General features: G+C 47.9%; 1 protein-coding gene across 1 annotated transcript in view; it reads left to right on the top strand.

Moving 5' to 3' along the window:
• ATP6V1E1 (ATPase H+ transporting V1 subunit E1) overlaps positions 1 to 22,817 on the top strand; it is a 184,012-nt gene that overhangs the window by 92,936 nt on the left and 68,259 nt on the right. The window contains exons 6-7 of the mRNA XM_086952897.1: positions 11,042 to 11,110; positions 13,028 to 13,122. Of these exons, the coding sequence (XP_086809023.1) occupies positions 11,042 to 11,110; positions 13,028 to 13,122 (164 nt within the window). The remainder of the gene's footprint in view (positions 1 to 11,041; positions 11,111 to 13,027; positions 13,123 to 22,817) is intronic.

The following is a 22,817-nucleotide window of genomic DNA, read 5'->3' as shown; positions in this document are numbered from 1 at the left end:
ATGCTGAAAGGTGAATGACTGCCGTGAGGTTATGGCCCCTGAAGACTACTCGGAGGAAATTATGGAACACTGCTTAGCTCACTGTATAGGATGTAAATGAGAGCAATGAGAGGTCTTAAGTTGGGGAAGTTAGAGTTCGTTTGATAAAATTACAAAATGTAAGACTCATGTCGATTGTACAATGCGTGCCCTGACCGGAGAATACCGGATGGTTCTATCTACCGTTAACATGTGGCTCTACATATTTATCTATGATTGTACTGATCTAACATGGTGAAGTGGCGAGCCGGCCTCAGGGTTGTAGGCTCATGCTGTATATTCTGCTTTATGTTAATAAAGGTCTTACGCAAAAAAAAAAAAAAAAAAAAAAGATAATAATACCTTGCAATGTAAAAGCATAAACCAGCTCTGCAAGACCCCTCTATATATTAAAACCTGTCACAGCTGGCTGTTAGTATCAACTGCAAGGAAGAGAGATCAAAACCCATTTTCATTGAGGCCTTCCTCGGATAAAGACAGTAAATGTCTAGAAGCAGCAGGAAGAATGCGGTAAATTGCTGCAGTCATGCAGCAGTGCATTGAAAATCCAAAATGCCATCCTAAATACATCTAGTCATCAACAGCGAAAGAATACAGCAGAGCTGATTAAGCATTTACCGCTGGACTATGAAGAGGTAAAGCATTAGTAGAAGAGGGAAAGGCCAGACCAAACGCGCCTAAAATCATCACTGGATTTGGCTGGCAGAGCGAACATGGAACTCTCTACTGGCAGTGTGTCTTGAAGACATGCATGCTTCAAACTTAAGTTAAGGTAAATGTTATTGGTATGCACTTTACTGCAAAACACTTATTTGGCCTTTGTCTGATTGCCTTGCTTTAGAACATGAAGGCAGCTAATGATACTCTCAAGAATATGGAAGCTCTGTAATCATGAGGGCTCATCTGAAGAGGTAGTACATTGCAAGGAAGCAAAGTTCTTCTAATTTTCAAATTATACAGCATCAAGGACTAGTTGCGGGTACATGATATCAACGGATAGCATTTTAATTTTCCACAACCCAGTTATAATTTTCATGAGAGAAGGAAAGGACCAGGGCAGAGCTCTCGGGGCTCTGTAACTCCAGGCAAATGACTCCCTAGTACTGCCAATACATTAGAAGAGGGCAGAATCTGGGGATTGTGCTCTTCGTGTGTAGTCTCCTCCCTCCCTTCCCCCCGCCCCCCCTCCACCCTATCCCTGTTCTCCGGAATCAAGAACCATGATTGTAGAAATGTATCCCATAGATGTACATGCTCTTTCGCACATTATTGTACTGTCTTTTGAGCTTGTTCAATAATGTAAAAAAAAAAGAGGGCAGAATAAAGGACTTTCTACATGAATGGTAGGCCATAAATACAGGCAAGTGTGTCTTAAGCTGCGCGCAATAGCTATATTTTACTAAGTTTATCAAATGGCCTCCTACTCTAAAATCAAAAAGGTAGACACATGCATAGTATGATTAGCACCTGTTATTTTAGGAAGCACATAACATTTGAAAAAGGAATGATACCAAATCTCCCCAAAAGAATATTGGAATACACTCAACATATTCATAGTACGGGGGCGTGGCTAGCAGCCGATCATGGCGACAGCATAGGGGACGAGCTCCGCAGCTGAAGCGGCCTATTCGACTATCCGACTCATAATCCGCCACAATTTTCAAGCCCTACAGGAGGGTACCGGAGCCCAGGACCGGGCGGAGCAAGTAGCGAGAAGCGGCGTTCAAATCCGACGCCTGGGGACCGAGTTACATCGCTGCTGCGGTTTGGCCTACTTCAATCGCTTGAACCAGGACCTTCCCTGATCGAGTGGCCCGGCAGGAAGTGCAGTTGATTCGGGGGACCAGGACCGGAAGTGTCCGCAGGCCGCATAGGACGACCGAAGACGCGAAAGTCACGCGGCCAGACTGGGCGCCGCCTGCGGTCCAAAGAAGTGTGACTGCAATATTACACTGTAACCGGTACCCCCAGCCCTGCTTGAAGTCGGACCGGCGGCCACAGACGGGAGGGAGCCTCGGGAGGTGAAGGGCAGCCGCCATTTTCTAGGCCAAGGAAGTCACTGCGCACTCATTGACTGTTGGCACACTTCGCCCTGCGGAACACCCTACCGGTGCCCGATTGATGGGCCTGAGCACAGCAAAAGACTTCACCCGGTTAAGGAGCCCAATACGATCCCCCCGGAGGCCCGGGGAGAGACAACTAGTTGATATCGGCGGACACTTGAGAGGCGCCCTGGCCGGGCTCACGCGTGGACGAAACCACTAACATTCTGTGGCCGAAGTGGGTGCGCCACTCCGGACAAACTGGAGCGGAGAGGCCCGAAAAGCACGAATTCTAAAGGCATGGCAGGGAAAGGACCCAAGGGCGGCGCCACACAGACCCGCAATGAACGATATATGTCCGACAAACCTACTACCTCTCCAGTGACGGGGAAGGATACGGGGGGCAAAACTGCAGATACCCCGGGAGGAAAGAAGGCAACGTTGGAAGATGTGATGCATGCACTGGCTCAGCTACAGACGACGGTGGGTTCGATCTCCACGGATGTCACTTTGCTAAGAGCCGACCTCCACAAAATGTCGGAGAAGGTCAAAGACATGGAGGTGGTCACAAAATCCCTAGTGGAGGATGTCTCCGAACTTCAACAGGCAATGGGGAAGATGGCGCAGGACAATAAACTGCTGCGTGAGAAGCTTGACGAGCAGGAAGGGCGTTCTAGGCGGAACAACATCCGCATTATTGGGGTGCCGGAGTCGGAAGGCATAAGAGCCATGGACTTGTTTGTGGAGAGCTTAATCACGGACGAACTTAAACCGAAATGCTTGTCCACCTTTTTCTCCGTGGAAAGGGCCCACCGCGTGCCGGGAGGTCAACCGAAGCCGGGGGCGGCTCCACGGCCCATAGTAGCCCGCCTGTTCAATTTCCGCGACCGAGACGCCATCTTACAGGCGGCCAGGACATCCCCTCTTATTAAACTCCAGAACTCCACCGTTGCCTTCTTCCCAGACTATACGGCGGACGTCGCACGCAGGCGAAGAACCTTCTTTGAGGTTAAAAAGGAACTGAGAAGACGAGAACTACCATACTCCATGCTCTTCCCTGCGAGGCTTAGGGTAGTAGCAGAAAACAAAACTTGGTTCTTTGACAACCCAGAGGCGGTGCAGGACTGGCTGGAGGGGTGGAGACCGGGACACCACCCGCGACGAACCAACCGACCCCCAAAGGGCCGAACTGCGGGAAAACATCCGGACTCCCAGGCGTCGGGAGGGGGCCCAGAGAGCAGTGCGTCCTTGGGGGCAGATGGCGGCCAAGAAGAAAACGAGGAACAGTAATTTCCAGACTTCTATGTTTCATTAGACTTCTAGTGCTGTAACGCACTTCCCGCCATTGGACACTGGGTGATGGACCTCCGAGGGTGTGAATGAGAGACCGCCGGCAGCGGAGAGTCCCTCACCCCAACGCGCAAGTACACTGTTTTGGGGTTGGGGTATGCACTCTGCTCAGTTGGGGGGGTGGGCAGTTTGGAGTCCGTGTAGCAGGGGGGCAGGGAGGGGGGTGGGTAGGGACACAAGAATGGTTAAAGTTTGGGACCACTTGGTCCTGCGAGTTCTGGTTTTGCACACACACATGTTCATTGGTATGAGTCAGCAATTGGGAAGCATCATATGTCACGGGGACAGCCAGATGGGGGGAGGTTGGGAGGAGTCACATCTGCCCTACACTCGTCTCCGCACACCACCTCACTCATGGCGAGAAGGCCTCGCGATCTATAGTTATCCCTCCGCTACAATGGAGAGGGACTGTATCCAACGGGCTCCTCTGGACCCGCCCACCAGCTCTTCCTATGGCCAGGATAGATAACCACACCACACCAGCCCCGTTACGAATCATGTCATGGAACGTTAGAGGCCTGGGCGACAAGATCAAGAGGGGCCTGGTACTGCAAGGCATTAAGAGACAGGGACCCACCCTAGTTCTTTTACAGGAGACACACTTGTTAGGGGCGGCCACACGGGCTCTGGATAGGAGGGGAAACCGTATGATAGCGCACGCTGAATTTACCTCAGGGTCACGTGGCACAGGTATATTGCTAAGAAAATCCTCCCAATACATAGTAAAATCCACAAAAATAGATGATCAAGGCCGCTTTGCGGCAGTACATGGCCAGAGGAGGGTAAACTGCTAAATGTGGTCTCCGTTTATATCCCGCCGGCGTTACAATCAGTAGCTCTGCCGGATCTCTGCAAATTCCTGCTGGAACTCCCTGAAGGGGATTTGCTTGTAGGCGGAGAATTTAACATGACACTCACGGACACCCTCGATCGATTCCCCGCACGCACACAAGCAGATGGCCCTAGCAAGCTACGGAACTTTCTGGAAGCACAGGGTTTGGTGGATGTATGGCGTACACTGCACCCAGATCAGCAACAGTACTCCTACTACTCAGCGACTCACGATAGTCTTTCCAGGATAGATTACTTTTTCACACTGGGTAACGGTCTCCTCAACATTAGCGAGGCAAAGATACAGTCGAGAGGCATCTCGGATCACTCGCCGGTCACTCTAACCGTAGCTAGCACAGGCACGAAACGCAGGAGGGTGTATCCGATCTTTCCGGGATATCTCAAAGCCCCACAGATTAGTAAAGACCTGAAGAAAGTGACCCGGCTCTATTTTGAGGAGAACCAGTCATCGGTGGACTCCCCTTCAATACTGTGGGAAGCCTACAAAACGGTGTTCAGGGGTCAGGCTATTGCAGCGATAACGAATCACAAGAAAACCCATAGGAAGGAAGCATTGGAATTGGAGTTGGGCCTTGAGAGGGCCAACACTGCCCATATGGCAGACCCATCGGAAGACACACTTCATGACCTACAGATACACCAGCGCCGCCTCAACGACCACTTGAGACGTGTGACAGTGGCGGACATTGCCGCGACTAAACACAGGGTCTATGACATAGGGGATAAAGCTAGCATGGTTAGACAAGAAACAAGGGGGGGGGTAGAAATACTACAAATTACGGACTCTTGTGGCACTGTCCACACCCAACCGGAGGACATAGTAGAAGCCCTGGCTGATCACTTCCATGACGTATACACTCCAACGATAGTGGTGACAGAAGATGAGGCCCGGGACGCCCTCGAATGGGTGCCTCTGCCAAAACTGACGGAAGAGGCAGCGAAGGATATTGACGCCCCCTTAACAATTGACGAAATTCAATCGGCAATTAACTCCCGCCACTCGGGTAAAGCTATGGGCCCCACGGGGTGTCCATTGAGTGGTTTAAAACCATGTCTGAATCCCTAAGTACGCCCCTTCTTCAGATTTATGAGGAGAGTAGGTTGAAGGGAACATTGCCCCCAGATCAACGGATGGCGACTATCGTTGCTATCCCGAAACCGGGTAAACCGCCCAGTGACTGTAAATCATATAGGCCTATTTCCCTCCTGAACTCAGAGGCCAAAATAATAGCAATAGTACTGGCAAACAGACTTATGCCATGCTTAAGTCAGCTGATTCACCCGGACCAGTCCGGCTTCATGCCGCACAGAAGCACGGCCCTGAACCTTCGCAGGGTACACGGAGTTGTGGCAATACTCTCAATGTTAAGAGAACCGGCAGCGATACTATCACTAGACGCCAAGATGGCGTTCGATTTGGTGGAGTGGAACTACCTCTTCGCGGTGCTCACCCGTATGGGCTTTGGTCCAGTCTTTATTTCCTGGATAAGGATGCTTTATAAGGATCCCATGGCCAGGGTAGTAGCGAATGGCCACATATCTCGGGCCATACTTTTAGGACGTGGTACGCGACAGGGATGCCCGCTCTCGCCCCTCCTTTTTGCTCTGGTTCTGGATCCGCTGGCAGTCACTATCCGTACTATGCAGCTTCTGAAGGGGATACAATGGGGTCCACAGTGGGAAGACAGAGGGTCCCTCTACGCGGATGATATGTTAATATACCTCACTGACCTAGAACACAGCCTTCCCAACCTCCTAGCAATTTGTAACTCACATGGGCGAGTATCCGGTTATACCATCAATTGGGCGAAGTCGATACTTTTTGAGCTCAGGGGGCCTCTCCCGCCACTGCCAGACTCCTGTCCGCTGGAGATAGCTCCCTCTTCTTTTAAATATCTGGGAATCCACACCACTCGAGATGAAACTGAGTTCGCACGGCTCAACTTGCAGCCTCCCTTGCTCTGGCTTCGTAACGATGTGCAACACTGGAAAGAACTCCCACTGACATTGCTGGGCAGGGCAGCATTATTTAAAATGATGGCCCTGCCGCGCTTTTTGTACGTCCTTGAAAACGCCCCACGCTTGATACCAGCCAGCTTCCTACAGAGAGTAACAGCACAGATCACGAGTCTGCTCTGGGGGAACCGGCCAGCTCGGATTTCGCACACAAAGCTAAATAGGAGCTGGTATGATGGAGGCATTGCACTGCCTAATATGCAATTATATTATTGGGCGGCCCAACTCAAGATCCTTAATCAGTGGGTGCACGCCCCGCAGGATGATCCAGCATTCAAAGCGGACAGGATACAACTGGGTACAAATAGTTTACTGGCACCTCTGTACCATCGGGGCACTGCGGCGAAACTCATAGGGCCCACTAAACACACCGTTCAACTGTGGTACAAGGCACAAGCGAAGTTACACTGGGATGGGACCATCACAAAGCTCACGCCTCTGTGGGACACCAAGGCACTGGGTCATCTACGACGCACTAAAGGCTTCACTTAGTGGGACAACATTGGGATATCGACCGTGGGAGACATGTGGACTAGGGAGGGAGTGGTTTCGTTCGCGACCCTTCAAGAACAGTACCAACTGGGGGATAGCGAGCTGTATAGATACCTACAAATTAGACACGCCCTACAGGCAGCAATCCCACCAGACACGTCTCCACCAGAATCCTCCCCGCTAGAGGACCGTCTGCTCACAGATTTCATGCAAGAAGGCGCAACCTCTTTAACATATCGTAAGCTAATCAACAATTTACCTGACCCGCTGGAGAAGCTAAAAGACAAATGGGTGACCGATGTCGGAGACCTAGACGAGTCCGACTGGAACGCAGCCATGGCGTCTCCACGTGAGGCGGGTATATCATCTAAATTCCGTTTGGTACAGTTAAACATTTTACATAGGATTTACTACACCCGAACTACACTACACAGACTGCAGAGAGCAGACCATCCGTATTGTCTCAGGGGCTGCGGGGAGGAGGGCACGTTCATACACACGCTTTGGGAATGCCCATGTATTGTTAGTTATTGGCAGTGGATTTTACGCACCATTGCACAGACACTTCACACCTCACTCACACTGGACCCAAGGGTATGTTTACTAAATGTGTGGGGGCCTACAGATCTCACTTTCTATGAAAGGGTGTGGACTACGATAGGACTTATCACAGCCAAACAAGATATCGCACAGAAGTGGGGAACGGCGGATCTCCCCACACTGGCACAGTGGATCAGGAACATGGATATGCTTATGTTGACAGAAAGGGCAGTATACAAACTAAGAGATAACCCGTGCAAATGGAATGGGGTTTGGCAACCGTGGAACTCCTATGGGGGGGATATTTGTGAGCCATTGACGGAAGAGGATCTTGAAGGTTCTGACGACGAGGAAGACACTGAATAGGGGCCGAGGCCAACGGTGGGCTATTTGCATGGAGGGGACGGGGCTGGTCACGTAACAGTGGGACTTGACGGGGGGGGTGTGCGGGCGGGATGTGATCTTGGAAGAAATGCAGAATTGGTCCCCCACAGGACAACTTCGATGCTAGATAACACGCTAAGAGTAACTTGTTGTCGTACTGATTCATGTGTGCAGTTTCTTTTAGTTTACGTTTAAAATAAACAAAAAACACAAAAAGCAAATTGTATTTTCATTGTAAATGACATTCGTTCCACATAATTGATCATCTTGATAATTGATACTATCTCTACAACCGGACAGGATTTAAGGTCTCTGCTCTGATTATTTTTACCCCATACTGCAAGCCGGCCTCAGGGTTGTAGGCGTATATTTGTTCGGTGATGATAATGCTATATGACTTTGCAATAAAAATAAATAAAAAAAAAAAAACATTCATAGTACCAAATTGGTGCTCAATACTAAGGCCTACACTAGATTTGAGTTCCTGTACAAATTGGTAAGGACTCACACATGCAAAACCATTACTCTTCACAAAGTGAAGATTGCTAAGGAAAGAGTATTCCCTGCTAGAGAAAGAGGACGAACTAGCAACAATTACTTAACCTGCATTTGTAAAGTGCAAACTATTCACCCCTGAGGTTGGGGGCCGCAAACCCAGCAAAACAAGACATTTTTGGGAGTTCTGCTCAACATGAAGTTTACATTAGCATTCCCTACTCCAACAGTATTTTCCCTGCCAAATCATTCTCTCCTCTACAACACACTTTCTGACAGTGAGGACTTGATGAAGTTACTAGGTATGGCAACATCATGCTTTTAGATTATACCAAATGCCAGACTTCATATGAGGCCAAATCAGGAATGGCTGAAAAGCGAAAGGGGAACCATATTTCACCAATTATCAAAAGTGACACAGCAGATTTGGCACTGGGCCATTAAGAGAAAGGTTGTGATTGTAGCTCATTGTGTACTTTGAGAACAAAGCATGTGCGCAAACACATGAACATATAAGATTTAACAAGAAGCTAATCTTGTTTGTTCCACAGTTGGCACATTACACATTGTCTTCACTTCTGCTAAAAAGGTTAGAGGCCAATTACCATCACGCAAGGATCTGTCAACAATGAAGATGGGACATATTTTCTAGCTGACTAAGAGTTTAGAACATCCTGTGTGGTTCCAGATGTTTTATCATTTCGACACTTGAATATAGTGTACATTCCCGACTAAAAATGGATCAACATTACCCATTTTGGGAAAGTTTTCAGGTAATGAAACGTAGAGGTTTAGCTTTGTCTTCCATGTGCACAATAACTAACATTACTTGGCATACTTTCTAAACCTAAAGGTCAAGAAGGCCAGACCGTTTTATGCCTTCAATAATACGTGGTATGTATGTGTAAAAAAATCTTTTGTTTGAGATTCCTCTTCATGATACTCGTTTAAATGGTTCATTATTCTAGATTCATCTTGTAGATAATGGGTATATTAAGAGGCTAAAGTTTCATGTATAAATTCTCTTCTTAATAGAAAAATCAATTTCAGCACTAAGTCTCACATCCTCCTCCACAGGGAATAAATACTGCTGTATAATAGCATGTGAATCTAGAATAGGTTCACGCTGCAAATAAACTTGACACTTCCCTGTAATAAAATGTTTGTATCTTGAAACTTTTCTGTATATATATGAACTTCCAAGCTCCCTGGTGAAGGAAGGGGTTAATGTTTTTCAATAAAATTACATAAAAGTGTGTAATGGAGTTCACTTCCTTTTCCCTAGTGTGCCTTGCGGGTACCTTATCTGTGATTAGAGCATACGGATGTACTCAACAGTATTTGTCAAAGACTTCGAGGTCTATTGTATTTTTCATATTTATAATTGTGGGTTCATTATGGGAATGAACACTTTTGTGTGTAACTCTGTAGATCATATGCTGTGCTCACTCCTGAACTCCAGTGTTGGGTTCAGAATACTACAAGTTGTTTTTCTTCCAAGGTTCTTTCGACCTTTGGTGACTAGTGAATTCTCCCCCAAAATGCACAATTTACCAGGATACCAACTCCTCCTCAAATTTGTTTTTGGACTGGTTTTTTTTTTTAATGCTATGCGGCTAGAGAAATTTCAACTCTGGAGGAGTAAGAAACAGAGTCCTGCTTCAGCATTGAACCAGAGAAGATTGTGCTGAAGAACCAAGTGCCATGTCCTGTAAGAATCGCTAGTTTGGTGGCGCCTGGACACAGTTTTCGTAACAGTGCGCTCTATAAATGTTATAAATAAATAAATTAGATTATAAAAATGACTCCTACTATATTGTGCCCTAGTTGAAACAATACATCTAAACAAAGCTGAGTGAGCCAAATTTGAATCCTGAGCTTGTTGTACCTAATCTTTATCAAGAGCGGAGCCACTCTGGGCTTCATCTATTTGACAATAAAGGGTTTGGATTGTTTGCCGAAATTGGTGACAGAGCAGCACAGGCATTGGTCACAAAATACTAGTTTAGTAAGGTGACACAACACCCTGGTCCAGCAACCACAACCAAAAAACGTTTGTGATACCAATGATGTAAAGAGCTAAATATTCCTATGATGCATTATATGGATCACAAGTGACATTTATTTGTTCATCATTCATTCTTTACTGTTTTCCGTGAACAATTAATAGAATTCAAGTTCATCTTTATCCTGAAGCGAGGCGTTATGGTAAGGATGAAAGAAAAGGAGGCTGGACACCATTGGTGCTAGTTTTTACCTGAAGAGATTGCACTGGGACACCTGACTCACTTGAGTATCAATTTTGGAATGATAGTTCAGACAGCAGTGCTTGCCAAGGTATGGAAGGATTTTCAGGAAAATAGCTCTATTTTCATCCACAAGCAAATTTAGTGGCAAAAAACATTTTCCTTCGAATTTCCCGAGTCATGGTCAACTAAGCAGTTGTAACCAATTACTTTCAAAATTGCAGGTTTTTTTTGCTGTGTTCCTAAGCTTTTTTTTGCGTTTGTCTAATCATTTTGTCTTTTTTTTATGGAAATGGCGTCATGGATTATGGCAGATAGGGGTAATTGCATTCAAATATCCTAAAGGCAGACAGGGATTTGTGCGCTGATGTGTTTTTACAGATTTGTTTCTGACTTCATTTTAATGTCTAATATGTTACCTTATCTGCTATTTACTCTATGCACATTAGATAAAAATGTTTACTCGTGTTAAAACCAGCTCTGCATTTCGTTTATGCCTTGTGTTTTAGTGATTTTCCTAGGCTTTCAGAGCGACTGGGAATTTTCCACTTATTGACCGACGTATTGTGCTTTGTTTTCAAACAGGGCCTGTACCAGCTGCTGGAGCACAAGGTGGTGCTGCGCTGTCGCAAGCAAGATATTCCACTAGTTAAGGTACATCTGCTCTCCTAATAATCTCTACAGTATGTCAGCAGTTAGTTAATTCGGTTATATGTGGTCTTCAGAGAGTGGATTGGACATAGGTTTCAAAGGTCTTCTTTATGTAAAGAAGTTTAATGGAAATCGTGGCAGAAGTGAAAACGTGCATGATTGCTATATTTTTCAATTCTTTCAACAGTTGTTTACTTAAATTCGCAAGGACCTGGAAATAATAACTGTCTAGTTCTACAACTGGGGACAAGCTTGTTTCCTTTTAAAGTTTGCCTCTGGTGACCTCTGGGTGGCTCTAGACGTAGCCAGTAAAATTGCACGCCATAACGCAGTGCTTAAGAATCATGGTTTTCTTAAAGCAACAGTACCTAAGAACAATACACTTGTTGAAAAACACTGAGCTTCCATTCAGAGAATTGGGAGCTGTGGTCCAGACACTGCTCCAGCATCACTATGTACATCACCATCTCTCACTGGCTTAGTTATTCTGATAACGTGAGAGTAATGTTTATTCACGGACCTTTAATTTGTACATCCAGATCCTCTGCCTAGTCTGGGAAACTAACCTATACTTGTCGAGAACTTCCTCAACTAATAGGCTTGTTAAGATTCGAGAACAGGGACAGAAATACCTAATAAACATACTGCATGCCACAGATCAGAGTGCAGCTACTGAGTATGATGGACCGGTCCTTTTTGGGATCACAGCCACTCATGAATTTGGGCATCTTAAATAGATGAGGAGCGTCTTGAACTACTGAATAAGTGACTTGACAAAGCCCAGAAGAAGGTAGGACTTGGTGTGCAATAGGTAAGCAGTGGCTTGTAACAAAGCAAACAGCTTAGATTAAATGAATGGCATCAATACTATATGGATGGTGCAGAACAAGATTAGCTCCCTGTTGCAGGGCTTCAGTGCTGGGTGAAAAATAAATCTGTTTTGATTGGCCATGTATAAGCTGCATTAATGAGTCACATAATTCTCTACTACAGAAGCATTGGTGGAATGACCCATTTCCCACCAGTGTACACCCACTATTGTTTTCTAAGAATTTTGAGTGTGCTAACTGATCCTATTCAAAAGTCCATAGGCATTGAGAGAGGCCTTCATATTAATTATAGTAAAATAAGTAATACTCACTGCAACCGTTGGAAGATCAAATATCCACAACTTCATACCTGCATTGTATAACTGCAAATTGTTGCTATTATTGTAATGCTCCTCCATTCTTACGACTGCCTTCTGTCCCCCGTGCAAAATGCATTTGCCACTCACAACCACCATGATTTAAAGGGCTTGTGGAGGGAAAGTGAAGTACTCCTAAGGGATTTCATTCTAGACTGGTATTAAACAAGGGGAACATGTCAGCCCTTAATCTCCTGTGCGATTTTGCACTTCCAGAGTCATTGTAAAACACATTGATCCATCCTACATTACGGATATGATAAAAGTAAAACCGATTTCACTTTGCAGTGCTTACTGGCCATTTTTTCTGTGAACTGTCAGTGATGTCAGTTTTTTAACTTATACATTTTATTTTGGTCACCCATCTCCTATGCGTAAGGTTTGCCTGTCGGGGTAGGCACAAAATGAACATTAAAAGTGTGGTCCAAATGGGTTTTACTGGAGCGTCTAATACATATTTCTTAAACTGTATTGGTTGTACAGAGCACCACAAGATGGCATAAACACTTGAGCAAGGAATTAAAAACTAGCCATTCGATTGAGGAGATTTTTTTTTTTTTAGAGAGGAGAGTTTTTGTAAGTATATTAGGGAGGCACTTGGATTTACCAGAAATGTCTGGAGTTATTCATTTAAGCTTAGCCTACCTGTTATCTGAAGTGAGGCAGTCTAAAAGACCATTTGTTAGGAAATGTGTGTTCTTCTGTACACTCCGTTTCTGTTATTTTTTTTTCAGGCAGCAGTGCAGAAGTGTGTCCCAGCCTACAAAGCTTCCACAAAGAGGGAGATTGAAGTTGTTCTTGACCAAGATAACCATCTGCCCCATGAAATGTAAGATAGCTTTTAAAAAAGATAGCTTAATGTTATTCTCTGAAACATGCAGACATCAGTTTTTCTAAATTTGGAGTGGAACCCTTTCAGCTTAGGTATTCATATAAAACATTTGCATAAGGGGTTTATTGGTTCAGGTTCTTGATGTAGTAAAGTTTGCTATTCTATCATGGCAACTTCATTGTAATCATAAACACTGAATTGTCCGACCTGTGTCATGATCCAGGTTCACTTTTTAAAAGAGTTTCTCTGGTGTGAAGAATGTTAATGTTTGCCCAAGGTATTATGTTTGTCTCATAACTGAAATTCATTTTGTTTTCTTTTTGCTTTTCAATCCTCTGAAATGTAAACATTGCTGTTTCCTTAACCCCTTCGCTGCGGCGGCTATTCCGCCGCAGCGCTAAGGGGGTAGGGCGGTCTCGTGGCGGTCCCGTGCTTGTGACGGAACCGCTCAGTCACGGCTCGTGGGTGAGCTGTGCTTGTGACGGAACGGTTCCGTCACGAACGCGCCCGCTCAATGGAACGTGCCGCGCCGGCGCGAAATCAGCGCCTCGCAGGCGCGTCGAGCGGGCCGTGACGGAACCGTTCCGTCACTAGCACAGCTCACCCGAGGCTTGTGACGGAACGGTTCCGTCACAAGCATGCAAGGGGCTATATAGTGATTATTCAGAATAGGAAAACCTAATGGGAATGAAGTAAACCGACCCAAACATGCGGCAGCTTTGTGAAGTTACAAATAAGACGTAGTTTTAAGGAAACTGTGCTTCCCTAAAAACTGCTGGTAGGTGGTCTCTCACTTCTCCAGCAGTGATTGATTCTGATTCTCATGCTTGAACCATTCCCCTTCCTCGTGCTGGGAACCCTCGGTAATCAAGGTTAACATAGCAGGGTACCATTACATTCAATAGTATTGTAAAAAGCATAGTCTTCTCATAACCAGTCCACCTCTTTGTGTGGCTTGAAGTTCAGCTGAGCTGGTCGGCTGCCTGGACCCAAGGCTCTTATCCAGATGGGCTATCAATCGCCGGACGTTCTAGTTTGTGACAGTGTAGATACCCATAGTGAAGAGCCTCATTTAATGGGGCGGAGGAGCATTGTTTGTGAACCATAAGAAAGAAGTTACAGGTAAGTAACCATTTTCCTCCCATCATTGGATCTTTCATAGATTCACAAGCTTGAATCGGATTAGCCTGCAACATCCAGGTGCACCCTTAAAAGCATCCAATAAAATCCAGGAGGATAAAATAAGTGTGAATTGCAGAAGCAGACACAGGGAAGGACCTCTTAACCCAGTAGAGATCAGGCCACATGAATGGCTTGTGGAATGAAAAGAGGGCAGGAGTCTAGTGTTGGCAGAATGGCAGATGGCATGAACACTCATGATCTTGTGATATGCCATATATATCCAAGCATTAATTGTCATGGCATGTAAGCCAGCTGCATCCTCGCTATCTAACTTGGTGTTGGGCAGGCCTTTTCTCAAACCAATTTAACCATTACAACGAATGCTTCTGTAATGGGTTGTGATCACATCTTGTCTACATGACTATACGTGGATGCTACAACAACAGTTGCCTCAGTCAGTGTTTTTTACACATTCATTCAAAGCAAAACAGTCCTCATAAAGACAGAAAACGTAAGAGCCATGTACTACTTCCAGAAACGGGCACACCTCTTCCCAACTGCCTCCTTTGGCAAAAGAGAGATAACATCGGGTCATTTGCAGACAGATTCTTCTCCTGGTGGAGCATTTCTTAGGAGTCGACAACAACTTTGCATACCTAAACAGCAGGAAGCATCAACACATTTGCTAGTAGCGAATACATCCCCATGTTCTTTAACGAGGGAACTTACAAATAAGGCACTCCCATCATAGACCAGTTCACCACACACAAAACTGCAAAAAGGCAAAACTTTCCTTCCAGGTACCTACGGTCCATGGGAAATGCATCATGGATAAATTATTCAAGAATATTTGTCTAGGCTTTTCCTGCTCTTGCCCTGGTCCTGTATGTGGTCAGGAGAAGGAGGCAATTGGTAATGACCCTCATCCTGGGGGCACCAACATATGTGAGACAACCATGGTACTCCATGATACTGGAGATGTTAGTGCATCCGCACAAGAAACCATCACTGAGGCCAGATCTATCTCTGCATCCTTTTCTGCCCGGGCATACAGCACCAGAAAATTCTGTTTCGCGATATAGCACCTGGAGTCTTAGAGTTTATGGAAGAGTGTCTGCAATTCGTGCATGAGGCGTACAAACCCACTACACTTGGTTGCTAGGCTTCCAAGTGGAAAGGTTTTGTCCACTACTGAATTGGCAAGCACTATGATCCCTCTTATCAGGACATCATCCGATACCTGCTACATTTGCAGAAAGTCTGATTAGCATACTCGATCCGTTTACATCTAGCAGCTGTTTCAGCCTGCATGCAAAACAGGGAACATTTGTGTTTCTTTAAAATCCCTGCTATTATGACTTTCTTGGAAGACTTCAAGAGTCATGCATCCAAGGATGCCAACTGCATCTGTTTGGAATTGGAATGTAGTCCTCACTAGGTTTAGGCCCATTACATTCCTCCAAAATGCAGTTCTTGTTGTCATAGGAGGTGGCCTCTTTGTTGGACATTACTTCTCTAAGATGGATCAGTGAGTTCCAAGCTTTGACTATTAAAGAATCTTTTTCCAGATTCACAGAGATGGAGTAGTCTTCAGAATGAACTAAATATTACTCACAAAGGTTGTCTCCCCCATTCCATGTACTCAACAGTACGTTTCCCAACTTCTTCATGCATTCTCAATCTTAAGCGGAGAGGGCATTCCATACAATAGATGTTAATCTGGAACGTATACATTGCACTCAAATCCACCCGTCGCACACAGCAACTGTTTGTTACTTTTGCTAAGCCACACATAGGCAATTCTGTTTCCAAGGCTGATATTGCTAGATAGATTGTTAAACGCCATCAGACTTGTTATCCGAAGGCTAAACATACACTGCTTGTGCTGACTGAGGCACATTCCACACATAAGAAAGGAGTCTGTGCTTTCTTGGGAAACATTCCTTTAGCAGACATCTGTAATGCTGCTACTTGGTCAATTTCATGCATGTTCACCAAACAGTACTGAGAGTACGTCCAAGCCTGTTCGCAAGCTTTAGTTAGCCAGATCGTAATAAGAGCCTTGTTTCAGACATCTGCCTTGTCTGATCACCGCTTGATGAGGAAATGCTTTACAGTCTGGCCAATGCGTGTGTGTCCAAAGCCATCTCTTCATAGTGTGTTGTGCTCTACTCCGAATGCCAGCAATGATCACAGATGCTCTACATACTTTTTATTTCACAATGCACTGTACCTGCTACTCTGTCTTCAACACTACCCTTCAGTTACACTTCGCATCCACTGAGTGGAAAACAATCTGTTGTGAAATCTTTATCTTGGTGCATTGTGGACTAAAGGTGGAGTCACAACAGGTTTTGTGACTTGAAAACACCTTCATAGACATTTGGAAACCTCTGTACCCACACTAGAGGGCAGGAGTATGCACATTATTTGGCTCTCCAGCACTTGGAACAGATGAATACATGGTTAGTAACATTTGCCCTTTTTTTCTAACGTTACCTAGGCGAATGGTTATTACGTTTCTGCTCTGTCTGGGGCTCCACAGAAATTTGCTCAAATCCTTACCATCTCCATTGCAACCCATTACTGTATTTGGAGTAGTTCCCATTCTGAATACAGTAAGTAGAAAAGTTTGTGTCTGTTGGAAGAGAACGTTATCTATAGTAGAGAAATGCAACACTTTGGTCAACTCATCACCCCCATTGCATGGCTTTTATGCTATATGCATCTTCAGTTAACTGATTTTGAGCTTACATATGATGTGTTTTCAACAGTGCCTGGCAGATAAGCGCTCTCAAATGAAAGGGAAATGGGTGGACAAACTCCAGCTGACTCAGCAAGCAATTCATTATTTTGTGGTGGTGCTCATAAAAGAACTATTTGTTCACAGGTCATGCTTCAGATCTTCCTTTGTGTTCCAGTTCCCTCTGTGCTGCCTTTTGGCCTCATGTAGCTTTCGGGCCCTCTGACTATACTTACTTCAGCAGCTCCATTCCAGATGCTGGTAGCTCTGGTGTAGGTTCTGAATTTGCCTCTGGCACGACCACTGGTTTCAAATACATCCATTCTAAACACTAAAACCATTTTGACCAAATCTAAGTAGAAAGTTAAAACCTGCTTGAACAATGACTCTTTTTCTGTAATCGGTACCAATTAATGTGAAAGAACAATAAAAATGTTTTTTTTTTAAATGATGACTTTCTTCGAGCCCTTGCCTCATACAAAAAGGATGGAGGTTCTGATTTGTTTCCTATTCAAAAACGCTTCATTGTCTTGTTTGATGATGGCAGTGAAAACTATAATCTCCTTCCTGCTTATAGTAGTAATGATGGCTGTTAATTGTCTCTACAGAATGTTAATGGTTTAGACACTTCCCCAAATGAGGAGTTGTATAGGCCCTCTGCTCCTGAGTACTTTGATTCCTTCATGGCTGTCATCCAGAAAAGCAACTGAAGTCTTGGCACGTCCTCTTTCTGTACAAAAGGGGAAAGCTAATTTGCTAGTGGAAATACTTCTGCCAACACTTTCTTCCTCAGCCTATTCTTCTTTTTAATGAGATCTTCTTGTAGCCAGTGTTTTAGCATCTTGCTGTCATTGTCAGGTGGCTACATGCCAAAGCTAGTAGAAACTTTCTTTCCACTCACACTTCATTCAATACTTTAGTGGTTCAGGCTGCCTCATCCAAACAGAACTCCTCCCCATCTGATCCTTCCTGTCAGTAGTTCAAATACATAGCCGCAATGGGAAAGGTTCTCTTCTCGGAGAGTGCATCGTTGTGGTGCTAGAGGAGCACCACAAGCTTCTTGCCACACAGCTCCCTTGCAGTCAGTGGACTCTTTTGCAGCCTTCTGCAAAAACAGAGGCTTACAAATAAAACCTGAAAAGTCCAAATTCATAGGGATTAACCACCATAGGTCCTTTAGGGCTTTACAGATGCATCTATTCTAACTATTGAGGAGAACAAATTAATCAAAGGTCTTCCCAATTTGCTGCAAAGCACCCCATTGGTGCCCTTGCGATTCGACCTAGCTCTCCACCCCATCCACTTGGTATCCTTCCTCCAACCATTGCTATACTAGGTGAGCATATGGTCTACCCGTACTTAACCATCTACAGAGCGGCACTTAGGGATTTGAAAATTGTGATAAAACCGTCCGTACCCCTTGGTTAAAGCACATCAAAAAGCAGTTTGAACTGCGTAACTTAGGGAATATGTGGACTATCCCTTATGAAGTCACTAAAGTCAAAGTCGCTACTTAACACGAACTATAGGGAACTGAATCTGACCAGAAACTGGGCCGAGCACAGTGAGGGCTCAGTAACAACACCGCATATGAGCTCTCACCACAGGTCTCTACGCTGGCTGCTGGTGCACAGAGACATTCAGTTTAAAGCCTTAGTTCTTACTTTTGGGGCTTGCCACAAAATGGGACCCAAGTTCTGACCTAACATTTCAATCACCATTGCCTCTTTAGAGAGCTGAGATTGTTGAATCTGTGATTACAAAAAACTCCCAGGATTAAGCTGATGAGGAAAGGCAGTCACTCCTTTGCGTTGGCTACATTTTGGAAAGACCTACCTGTCACTTTGTTTGGGGTGCTTCAACAATTAATTGTGTGTATGTATGTATATAGTTCTATATGTATGTGTGTATATATATATATATATATATGTATGTGTGTGTATATATATGTATGTGTGTGTATATATATATGTATGTGTGTGTGTATATGTATGTGTGTGTGTATGTATATATATATATGTGTGTGTGTATGTATGTGTGTGTGTATATCTGAAAGAGACACGTTAGTGATAGATTCCTTACCTTAGAATATCCCCAGGCGTCAGACTGGATCCGGAAAGTTTTGCGTAGCAGTACCCTTGCGCGTCGGTAGGCGTCGTCTGCGGCTCCGCGTCCGTCGTCGGCGCCGTGATGACTTCGTCGGAGTACTTAGACGCCGCCTCCGCGTGCTGACGTCAGTTCTTCTTTTTTCCGCGCCAGCCAGCGCAGATCTGGAAAGAGCAGTACTCTAGTCAATTTTTGACTAAGTTTTTGAGATCTTTTGATCCTTTTCGAAGTCTTTACGACTCCGACGGTGCCGTTAGGGATGCCCGGATTCAAGAATTGCGAGGAGTGCGACCGTACCACGTCGGTTACGGATGCCCACCGCCAGTGCTTACTGTGTTTGGGTGTCGACCATGACGACGAGGCCTGCCCCGACTGTCGGGCCCTTTCGAGGAAGGCCAGGCGGGAGCGGTCCCGCAGGCGACTCGAAATCCGCCAGTCGGCCCCGCGCCGTGTGAGGTCCCGGTCCCCCGGGAGGTCGAGGGACAGGTCGCGGGGACGGAGCCGTCACAGCTCCGGGAGTCGGCGCCACTCCTCCGGGTCCAAGTCATCAGGTAAGAAGCATAAGAAGTCGAAGAGACATCATCGCTCTTCCGACGCTCGCGCGATGCGGCCGGTGGTTCGGGTGACACCGCCCACGCGGCTCCTCGGGAGTCGCGGGCGCCGCGTCCGGCTCCATACCCCACCGGTCCCTGGGCTGAACGCGACGCCGGAGGAGATCGAGCGTTTCCTCATGGCCATGAGGTCCCTTTCTTCTCCGACGGGTTCCACGGCGCCTTCGGGCCCAGTGAACCCGTCTGGGGGCCCTAGTGGGTCGGGGGCTACGACATCGACGCCGTCGGGTGCTTCGACCTCGACGGCGCCTTCGGGCCCGGCGCCGCAGGGCCCCACGATCCCGACGCCGCCGGTGCCTGCGGGCCAGGCGCCGCAGGATGCAGCGGCCCGGCGTCGTCGGTGCCTTCGGGCCTGGCGCCGCAGGGTGCCGCTGGACCCTCGTCGGGCGATGGACCGTCCACGGTGGACCTTACGACCCCCCCCCCCCCCCCCCCGGGGTCGGTCCGTATGGTGTCCCCTCTGGCGTCGGCCCCAATGCCTCCTCTCACTGGGTTCCGACGTCGAGACGACGTCTACCGACGCCGCTCTCGACGCCGTGCGGAGAATTTCAATTCTATGAACCCACCTGATTTGCTTATGACCCTGAATCCCAGGAGATGGGGGACGAGGAGGATTGGGAGGGGTCTGAGGACCCTCTGACAAGGGAATGTCAGTCTTCCATGGACTGGACAGGAGACCTTGGGGAGGCCAGTGGCCTGGACACCTCTCCAGACACTAGATTCGTCTCTCCTCCTACCGTGGCTTCGGAGGAGGGCGCTACTTATAGTGTGGTGCTGATGAGGGCTGCTAAGGCCCTGGGCATTGAGCTCCCCGTCGCGGCCGTGAAGACTAACATCCTCACTGAGGTCCTTAAGCCGCAGTCATGCTCCATGGAGCCTCTGCTGCCGTTTAATGAGGCCCTGACAGACGTTCTTATGGGCACTTGGTCCAGGCCCGCTACAGGTTCGCCTGTAGATAGGAACGTGGCCAGACGCCACTGCCCGGCCCCGGGCGACCCATGTTTCCTGTCCACCCACCCCACCCCCGAGAGTCTGGTTATCCAGGCCTCTAACTCCCAGACCGCCTTCCCGACGGCTCCTCCCGATCGGGAATCCAAGAGGTACGAGGCCTATGGCAAAAAGGTGTTCTCGTCCCTTAGCTTGGGACTGCGGTCTTCCAACACCGCATGCCTCTTGGGCCGTTACACCCACTCTCTGTGGGAAACGGTGGCGGAAGTGCTGCCAGAGTGTCCGTTGGAGGTACGGGCCAAACTCGGCCAAGCCCTACTGGAAGGCCGGGACGCAGCGAAGTATAATATCAGGTGCGGATTGGATACTACTGACTCGCTGGGCAGAGCGATGGCTACGACGGTGGCGATACGACGCCACGCCTGGCTGAGATCCGCCAACTTCTCGGCAGACGTCCAAAACACACTCATGGACATGCCGTTCGATGGCAGTCGCCTCTTTGGCGACAAGGCAGATCACGCGCTTGAGCGCTTTAAGGACTCCAGGGCTACGGCCAAGTCCTCGGGCCTCTCGGCTCCGGGCCAGCAAATGAGTGCCTTTCGCCCCTTTCGGGGCCAGGGAAGGGGCACCCCCACACGTGCCGCCAGCCAATCGCCGCAAACTGTCGTCCAGCGCGGCGGCGGGCGTGGAAACCGCCGTGGAGGCGGTCGGGGAAACAGGCGGAACCAGCCCACACCTGCTCCTGCAGCATCCGCCTCTAAACCCTCCTAGTCCGTGCTTTTCGGCCCATGTGACGCCAGTGGGAGGCAGGGTTCGCCATCACCACTCTCACTGGCGCGCAGTCACTTCGGACAGGTGGGTGCTGCAGATCGTCCGAAGTGGCTACTCCCTCCCTTTCGAGACGACCCCTCAAGCCATGCCACCGCAACACCACCGCGTATCGGGGGATCACTTGCGGCTCCTGCAGGAGGAAGTTTCGGCCCTCTTGGCCAAGAGGGCCATCGAGCGCGTTCCTGGGCCAGAAGTAGGACGTGGTTGCTACTCCCACTACTTTCTGGTACCCAAGAAGGGCAAAGGGGGCCTACGCCCTATCTTGGACCTGAGGAACGTCAACGGCTTCCTCCGGAAGGAGAAGTTCAAAATGTTGACACTGGCTCAGGTCTTGGCTGCCCTAGACCCAGGAGACTGGATGGTAGCGTTGGACTTGCAGGATGCGTATTTCCACATCCCCATCCTGCCGGCCCATCGGCGTTACCTGCGGTTCACGGTAGGCCTCGAGCACTTTCAGTTTACCGTGCTCCCCTTCGGACTTACCAGCGCCCCACGGGTGTTCACGAAGGTGATGGCGGTGGTCGCAGCTCACCTGCGCAGGTTGGGGGTTTCAGTCTTCCCCCTACCTAGACGACTGGTTGTTGAAGGCGGGCTCGCCCCAAGCAGTCGTCACCCACCTCCAGACTACGGCAGATCTCCTGCACAGGCTAGGATTTTCCATCAATGTGCCGAAGTCACACCTGTGCCCCTCTCAGAAGCTCCTGTTCATCGGAGCGGTTCTCGACTCGGCGCAGTTTCGGGTTTACCCGCCCGAACAGCGAGTCCGGGATATACAGGCCCTGATTCCGATCTTCAGGCCGTTATCCCGGGTTTCGGTCAGGTTGACGCTGCGGCTTCTGGGGCTGATGGCCTCCTGCATCCTTCTGGTGCATCACGCACGGTGGCGGATGCGGGCTCTGCAGTGGGACCTGAAGTTTCAGTGGGCCCAGCACCGGGGCAACCTTTCCGACCATGTCCTGATCTCGGAGGGCACTGCGAGACAGCTGCAGTGGTGGCTCACGGACCGCGATTGGGTCAACGGCAGATCCCTCTCCCTTCCCCACCCGGAGCACGTAGTTGTGACGGACGCGTCCCTCCAGGGCTGGGGTGGCCACTTGGGAGAGGCGGAGATCAGAGGACTCTGGTCTCCGGCGGAGTCCCGGCTCCATATCAATCTGTTGGAGCTGCGGGCGATTCGTCTGGCACTGAAAGCATTCCTCCCGTCTGTCCGAGGGAGTGCAGTGCAGGTGTTCACGGACAACACCACCGCCATGTGGTACTGCAACAAACAGGGCGGGTGGGGTCGTGGACCCTATGCCAGGAGGCTCTGCGCCTCTGGCAATGGCTGGAAC

Source organism: Lissotriton vulgaris, chromosome 1_2 (genome assembly GCF_964263255.1).
Source record: "Lissotriton vulgaris chromosome 1_2, aLisVul1.2, whole genome shotgun sequence".
NCBI lineage: Eukaryota > Metazoa > Chordata > Amphibia > Caudata > Salamandridae > Lissotriton > Lissotriton vulgaris.
Note: the sequence above shows the minus strand (reverse complement) of the source record. Positions and strands in the feature narration are given on the sequence as shown.